This window comes from Macaca fascicularis, chromosome 1, assembly GCF_037993035.2.
Source record: "Macaca fascicularis isolate 582-1 chromosome 1, T2T-MFA8v1.1".
NCBI classification, from domain to species: domain Eukaryota; kingdom Metazoa; phylum Chordata; class Mammalia; order Primates; family Cercopithecidae; genus Macaca; species Macaca fascicularis.
Window position 1 is genome coordinate 32,707,617 of NC_088375.1, and position 8,483 is coordinate 32,716,099.

The 8,483-nt window shown below is 47.0% G+C and overlaps 1 protein-coding gene across 4 annotated transcripts in view; it reads left to right on the plus strand.

The window, feature by feature from the left end:
- Positions 1 to 8,255, plus strand: part of TNN (tenascin N) — a 71,055-nt gene extending 62,800 nt beyond the window's left edge. For 3 of the 4 annotated variants that reach the window (XM_045399296.2, XM_015445857.3, XM_045399363.2), the window contains 2 exons: positions 4,513 to 4,676; positions 7,087 to 8,255. In XM_045399296.2, coding sequence (XP_045255231.2) covers positions 4,513 to 4,676; positions 7,087 to 7,227 — 305 coding nt within the window. In that variant the 3' untranslated portion in view covers positions 7,228 to 8,255. The remainder of the gene's footprint in view (positions 1 to 4,512; positions 4,677 to 7,086) is intronic. The other variant, XR_012424415.1, reaches the window with a different exon arrangement.
- Positions 8,256 to 8,483: the final 228 nt, after the last annotated feature.

Sequence of the window (8,483 nt, forward strand, 5' to 3'; positions counted from 1 at the left end):
CCCTTGTTAACTGAAATGTTCTTATGCAGGGCATGACTGTATAAAACATGAAAGTCAGGTATAGAAAAAGACAGTTATAATACAATTGGGAAACATAGATGGACATTCATATGATTATGAGGATATTAACTGAATGAGAGGGGATTTAAAGATGCTCTTTTGTATGACTCAGCACACTGCCCATATGCTCCCACCCCATCTCTAAATGAGATCAGACTATGTTCCTGACAGCTTATTCCAGGTTCTTCCAACCCTTTGGTATAACAGAGTACACACATTCCAGTCTGTCCCAGAACCCTCGGGCCTCTTCAGTCCGCATGGAGTCCATCTGATCATTTCTTTGGTTTCCAGTACCCTGTTGTCTGCTCTTCATCATGGCCATCAGTTAGCCTCAGCCTTTCCTTCTTGGGTTAAAGAAGTCTACATAAGCTCCGAGTGTGGAACCCTCCCTGTACAAAATATGAAGTTGGGTATTTTTCTTTGGCCCCCGTGCCCCACGTCTCTCCCTGAAACCCAGTGCCCTCCCTGGCCTCCTGGTCATGAGCCTCACTCAGGCCTGTCCTCCAGGCTGCATATTTCCTTTCCCTTGGCCATTACCATTTGCCTTTTCTGAAGCCTGTGCTAAAATGGTCCAGCAAATGAACTGATGCCAATGGGAAAGAGACTGAAAGGGAGTCAACATATTTGGGAATTATTTTAATTCTCCTCCCAGGTAATCTGTTTGCATGTTACCTGCAATGAGGGGATAATTCCTGTTCTAAGGTTGTTCAGGCCAACAGTGCCAGCCAGTAGAGGATGTATTTTTTAATAGAATGTATTTTTTAATAGGAGACTTTCACACAGCATTTAGGCAGCGATCTAGTCTTCCCATGTGTACTATCATTCCCGCTTTTGAATTCTGAATTACAATGGTAGCATTAGTGGAGTCTTAACGTTCCTTATGTATGCTGATCGTCCGTGAGGAGGGTTTCAGAATTTAGAAAGCTCCTAGCTACTCGTGTCTTGAGTGCTGAGGCACTGTTTAGAGGACATGGCATTCAAATGAAAGGTGAACATTTTGATACCTCCCTGCATGGCACCAGCTCTCCCCAGCCTCTATCATCATTTTAGCTCTGATTAGAACTGACATGCATGCAGCCTGGCAGGAATGTGTGGCTTAAGGCTGAGACTGTCCAGGTGGGCCCTCAACTTTTGACTTCCACTCAAGTCTTATCAGAAAGCCCATTTTCCCTTCATGAGGCAAATTCCAGCAAGGAAATGATGTGTAAATTTAGTTTCTGATTCTGAGTCTTTGAGTGGGGGCAGGGAGCATCTTATGAGCTCCACCTTTAAGATGCTATTCATCTATTTAGAAATCATAATGAAAACATAAAGAGCTAGGCATTCATAATGGTGCAGAATAAATTCTAGGGCTAACCAATTATTTACAGCTGATTTCAAGTCCCACCTGCATGGGCTACAGTGGGAGCACAACCAGGGATGGGTCCCACCCTGGGGGCACTTGGAAATGTGACTGGGGAGCTCTGGAAACATTTAGTGGGTTGGGGCCAGGGATGGATTTTTAAATGCTGGCACTTGAAAAAAAAATAATAATAATGGGTACATGGACAAAAGGGAAAGCTAGAAATGGCACAAATCATTTGTAATCATCCATTCTTAATCCTGAAATAAAAGACATTCAAGGTTCAGACACACAGTACTGTGTCTGTGTGTGACTGACAGAGGATGTGATGTTAATGGCTTCTCCTGATCTTTGGAGGTGCAGCTGCCTGGGCCATCTTTCCCGTCCTGGTGAATCCTAGAGGGGGAGAGTGGGTCTCAGAGGGACATTTTGATGAGATGGATGGTGACCAGCTTGTTCACCTCTGAGTTTGGGTGCAGCCCTTCATGGGCCTGCCACGAACCCCTCCAGTCCTCATTCTCACTCTCTACACTCTGAACATTAGGATGGCTTCAGTTTCTAGAAGGTAGAAAATCCTTCTGCAGAAAAAGACCTCCCACATTTGGGTGAACACCTGCTTTACATTTCTTTATCCCAGTGCCCAGGTTTAGATAATCACAAACATGTCTTTAAGGGAACCTCTGCACAGATTCTTAGAAAGCGGCCCCGGGAACCTTCTATGTAAATTAGGTAAGCTGTGCTCATTAAAGAAGGTTACTAAGGGAGACACTGCACGTTATTTCAAGCTGTGGTTAACTTTCTGTAGGAAGTCTGGAGGGAGGAGGAAATGTGTATGACTAGCATGACAATATAACTTTCTTGGATTGGAGAAAACTACTGGAGACAGACCCATCTGCTGTGTCTGTGTGGAAGTGGCCTCTGTGGCCCGGGAATTCTCATGCTTTTTCCGGGTGAGGTATAAATGAGCTGCTGGTGAGATTGCAGACTTGGGGGACAAATTAGGACCTTCCCTTTTAACATATACTACCAACTCTGCATATTCACCCAACTCACTCCAAAAACGTTTTTGAGAGCAAGGACCTCCTCATCTTTGTGTTCACAGAGCCAAGCATGTGCTGCTCCATAGCAGGTGTTCAGTAAATGTTCCCTAAAATCAAATGAGTGAAGTTGTAGAACAGGTTCTCACACTGTACTGCGTCAGATCATCTGAAGGGCTTGTCAAGGCGTAGATTGCCAGGGCCCACCCTGTAGTTTCCTGTTCTGTAGGTCCGGGCTGGGGCCAAATAATTTGCATTTTTCTTTTCTTTTCTCCTTCGTTTTTTTTTTTTTTTCTTTTTTTGAGATGGATTCTCTCTCTGTCACCCAGGCTGGAGTGTGGTGGCATGGTCTCGGCTCACTGCAACCTCCACCTCCCAGGTTCAAGTGATTCTTCTGCCTCAGCCTCCAGAGTAGCTGGGACTACAGGAGTGCACCACCACACCCGGCTAATTTTTGTATTTTTAGTATAGACAGGGTTTCACCATATTGGCCAGGCTGGTCTCCAACTCCTGACCTTGTGATGGGCCTGCCTCGGCCTTGCAGGGATTACAAAGTGCTGGGATTACAGGTGTGAGTCACTGCACCTGGCCAATTTGCATTTCTAACAAGTTCTCAGGGGATGTGGACACTGCTGGTCTGGGAACCCCACTTGAAGAACCATTGATAGATGAAGCCCCCCATTGAAACAAGGAAGCCATAGGTGGATTGGTGTGTCAGAAAGAACCCTGGACTTGGAATCTCAGGACAGAGATTTGAGTCCCAGCTCTGCTGTTTGTGGACTATGGGACCTTAATAAGTTCCTAGAGTCAAACCTTTTTGAATTTGTTTCCTCATGGGACCAAGAGCTGCCCTGCCCACCTCACAGGTTTGCTGTGAGAGTGAAATGAGAATGCACATGTGAAGAAGATTGCTAAACTCAGAGCTGAGATATAAATGTAAGAATCCTTATTGCAGGAACAAAGCTTGATGAAGCTTGTGATTGATATGGGCCCTTATTGCCTTTTATGAGCAGGAAAAGAAAGTTTATAAAAGGATGACAAATGTGAGAGGGAAACAGGAGATACACAAGCAAAATAATTAAGGCAGTTTTCCAGATGGGATGTAAGGAAGGACTGAATTTTACATGTGTCTCCAGAAGGACTCTGGAAGTTCAGGGATGTTTGTGTGTAGGGATGTGTTTGTGTGTGTGTGTGTGCATGTGCGTGTGTTTGTGTGTGTGTTAGGAGGGTGCGTGGGAGGACCAGTAAGGAGAATCTTCCTTACAAGTGGGCCTGAGCTAGGCTTTGAAGGATGGTTAGGATTATTTGGACAGATGAGGGCAGAGAGAAATCCCCCGGACGGTGGGCTGGTCCACACTGGAAGGTGCGTGGTAGAGATGGTGGGATGCAAGATTGTGCACAGGGCACAGCCAACCTACAGGCCTGCAAGGCACGGAACAGGAATTCACCTTGTTGTGGTACGAAGTAGACTGTTGGGCCTGAGGTGATGAAAATGGACGTCTGAACTCCAGAGGGGCTGGCAGGCAGGCAAAAAGCCAGAGAGAAGGCTGTTTTGTTAACACAGACCCAGGATGAGAGAAGGCCGAGGGCGGGTGTCATGGGAGCAGAGACGTAGGGGTGTATGTGAGTGATCTGCAGGAGGGAGGCCTTGAGAAAGGGTATGAAGGGATTGTCAAACATGGCTCCAGGTTCCAGGTCTGGGTGGTGGGGAGAGGAGTGGACCCAAGGCAGACGGGGGAGAGTGGAGAGTGGTGCTCTTGTGTGTGGCGTGGTCAGGGACTTGGGGAGAGTTGTTATGTTTGGATGTTTGATCTGACTGTGGAGCTTCCAAGTGAAAACGCTATGAGGACTGTTGGAGAAACAGGCCTGAAGTTGGGGTACAGGCCAGGAAAAAGAGCCTGTTCACATGTGTCATGTTCCCATCTGGGCTGTGAGAGAGCAGTGACTACCTGTGACATGACTGGCTGCATCCTTGGCATTTTCATGCCTGGAGATCTTCCTGCTGGGTCCTCTTTTGATCATCTCCTTGGTGGCTAACCCTGGGCTCTCACCTCTGTCTCTTCTCTCCTGCAGGGGATGCTCTTTCTTACCACAATGGATGGAAGTTTACAACTTTCGACAGAGACAACGATATTGCACTCAGCAACTGTGCCCTGACACATCATGGTGGCTGGTGGTATAAGAACTGCCACTTGGCCAACCCCAATGGCAGATATGGGGAGACCAAGCACAGTGAGGTAGGTGACAAGTGAATGTCTTTTCTGTCCCAGGGTGTGCCCACATTCAGCTTCCAAAGGGACACCCTCCAGGCCAGTCTGGCAGCCCCTCTCCTTCTGAAGCTTCCAGTCAAAGCAGTAGAGTTTCTCCTCCAGGCTCCATGGCCTTGAGGTTGTGGCCTCCCCTTCCTGATGGCCACAGCCCTGCTTGTTTTGCATTCCCAGTGCTGCACACTTGCCTAGGGGCAGGTGCGGGGAAAGCTTGGGCTGCCCACTGCCATGTAATGACAGATGATGTGCTCCACACACTGTCTCATTTCACTAGCTCACACATGGACACTGTCAGCTCCGGCTGCTGTAACAAAATACCACAGACCAGGTGGCTTCAACAACAGACATTTATTTCTCACAGTTCTGGAGGCTAGGAAGTCCAAGATCAGGGTGCTGGCAGATTTGGTTCTTGTTGGTGGACCTTGCTGGCTTGTGGATGGCTGACTATGGCTGTGCGTCCTCACATGGTGGACAGAAAGGAGCTCTGATCTCTTCTTCATATAGGGGCATGTGTCCCATCATGGGGGCTCCACCTCATGGTCTCATGTAAACCTTATTACCTCCCAGAGGCCCCCTCTACATACCATCATGTTGGTAGGGGGTGGTTAGGGCTTTACTGCATGAATTTTGAAGAGATGCAAACATTCAGTTTATAATAAACACTGCCTACTTTTTTCTAGTTTTTCTCCTAGTTGAACAAGAACTATTTCTTTTGGCTGAGCACGGTGGTTCATGCCTGTAATCCCAGCACTCTGGGAGGCTGAGGTGGGCTGATTGCTTGAGCCCAGGAATTTGAGACCAGCCTGGGTATCATCATGAAACCCCATCTCTACAAAAGATACAGAAATTAGCTGGGCATCATGGTGTGCACTTGTAGTCCCAGCTTCTAGGGAGGCTGAGATAGGAAGATCACTTGAGCCTAGGAGGTTGAGACTGCAGTGAGACATGATGAAGCCACTGCTCTCCAGCCCGGGTGGCAGAGCAAGACCCTGTCTCAAAAAAAAAAAAAAAAAAAAAAAAAAAAGCTGTTTGTCTCAAGTCCTTTGATCACCAGGAAAACAGTCTTTTGTGCCTTAGGTCAGACCGACTCTTGGGTCCACTTCACCCAAAGCCTGCCCAGAACATTGAGCTAGACCAGTCTCTCCGCATTGGGAGTGTGCACCCAGGGCCCAGGGGTCCAGGAGGGGTTCTCTCCCCACATTGCTCTGAAACTGTCCCACCTGCTATTTCTCAAGCCTCCTCTGCCCCAGTGCATCATCCTGACTCTTTGACAGCTGCAGGGCACTTCCTGCCTGCTCCCTCACAGTTTCTTGAAAATTGCATCTTTGTCTCTGCTCATCATTAATCCTCTCCCCTCCACAAACCCTGAGTCCCCATCCTAGGTTTCTAATTTCCCATCCACAGCCCTGATCCTAGGCCTCCAGGAAGCCACCTCTTCAGAACTCACCTTGTACCAATATTACTGTAAATATTAGCACATCCAAAGTCCAGGTACATTTTGATTACTTTGGCTCTGACCAGGCTGCGGGGACTTCCAATCTTTATGTGATTTTTCAAAGGGAAGAAGAAATTTGCCCCCAGGGAAGCTGGGGAGGGTTGGCCCATGAATCACGGTGGCAGCGTGTGGGCTGGCTCAGGGAAGCCTGGGATAGGAGATCAAATATTGGAAATGAGCAAGCAGGATGCCCTGAACCATCCCATATTTGCTAATAAAAGACATTCATCTGGTTAATGCGCTTTTCACAGTCTGCAAGGCATTTAGCTTCTTGTTTATTATTTACCTCACAAATTAAAATACATAAAATTGGTCACTTGGGCTTTTTATTGGCCAGGTTGCAAGGTTATTAAGTGAATTAAATATTATTGCACTCACCAGTCAAAAGACATAAAATGAAATTTAGTTTTCAGCAGGCTATTTGTTACCCCAGAGCTAGTATCTAAACAGTCTAAATTGAAAATGATTTTACACAATTGGCCAATTAATATGTTTATTTTTGCCTTTAATTTTTTGGAAAGGAAAAGAGGGAAGCAAAGATAATTTGCCCGTTGCCGGCCTGGTTGACCCCTGTGTTGTCTCTGTGGCTGCTCTGGCCTCACCCACCTCCTGGGCTCACACCCCCTTGCTCCCACCATAGAGACCGCCAGCTTCCAAATGTCCAAGTCCTCAGCCAGTCTAACCCCAGCTGCCCAGCAGAGGGCGCGTGTGTTTGGATCCTGCCCTCCCTTCCCTTCTCATCACCCCCGTCTCTTTCCCCTGAGCAGAGAGGGAGTGGTTTCATTGGTGACTAATTAATTCCTTTGTACCATAACCCACCCTGCCCTCCTCCCAAGAGCCTCTTCTTGATGTGGCTTTATTTATTTATTTATGTATTTTATGCAGGGGGTGAACTGGGAGCCTTGGAAAGGACATGAATTCTCCATTCCTTACGTGGAGTTGAAAATCCGCCCTCATGGCTACAGCAAGGAGCCTGTCCTGGGCAGAAAGAAGCGGACGCTGGGAGGAAGGCTGCGAACGTTCTGATGGCCTGTGTGAGCAGTCCTTGCAGGAGACAACACCAGCTGTGGGAGCTTGGGGCGGGGTGGGTAGTGGTGACTGGGGTCTGGGAGTGCTCAGAGCCTCTGGGTTCTGGGATCGCCTGATAGCCCAGAGAACAAATCATGTCACCAAGCTTCAAGCCATGGAGGTTCCTTCCCTCTCACCTGCATTTTTGCCCGTCTTTATGAGGGTCTTGAAAATCAAAACAGTAGTTACACAGTATGCGTAGGAAAGACAGGACTGGAACGGCAAGGTTTCTCAGCTTATCTTCGGCAACAAATATACTGGATTAGGGCAAGAGAAGGAATCACCCAACACTTCACCAATTGGAAATCTCTGGAAATTTACATCTATGTATTAAAGCTCTGCTAATGCAAATCTTTTCTCTAGAAAGAAGCACAGAAGGGGGGTTCTCATGACCCAGGGGTTAGGGCTGAGGCAACTGGACGTTTGTCAACTCCTTTCCCACTGGGTTTTTAGGAAAACAGTGTGAACCTCCCCCTTTTAATTTCTGGTGTTATGAGGAAGAATAAAGGGAATAAAAGGGGCTAAGATGGACTCACGTTTAGCTAAGTTCTGACTAGTATCCAGCATGCTGGAGACCAAAACTGCCGCCTTACTGCTATTTTTAAGCGCCCTCTTTTCAGTCATTTGCATAATTGCATCCATAGAACTGCATATGTTGTGAATAAATTCTCACTCATTTCAACTTTGAATAATTTGACTCTCTTGATAATTGGTTCCTCCCAAAGACTCTTCTGCAACTCCCGTTCATGCCTACCAGGCTTCAGACTCCCTCTTTTCCCCGCCCCGCGCTGTTGGAGCCCTGGGTTTTCTGGGAGTGCTCGGCACCGTGAGTCTCACTGTTTGATCGAACAGTTGGCAAGATCAGATCCTTTTTGCTTATTTTCTGTCATTTTGGAGGGTTTTCTGTAGCAAAGTCAGTGACCAATGAAGTAACTTAAATTCCTATTGAAGAAAAAAAATAATAAACCCCTTGATTAAAAAAAAAATTGCCTTGTGTTATTTCCCCCCACATAAGTGCCCTTGAATTCTAAATTGAACCTAAGTGCAAGTGAAGGTACAATTTGTGCATTGTAATGGAATTTGGTTGGCTGTGGACTCTGATTTGCATGATGGGAAATAATGGTATTTAGAATACAGAAGTGAGTGAATGGGAAAGAAGGCAATGCCCTGAAAGCTGCCATACCCCTCCAGGACAAGGGTGTAGTCTATGGCCT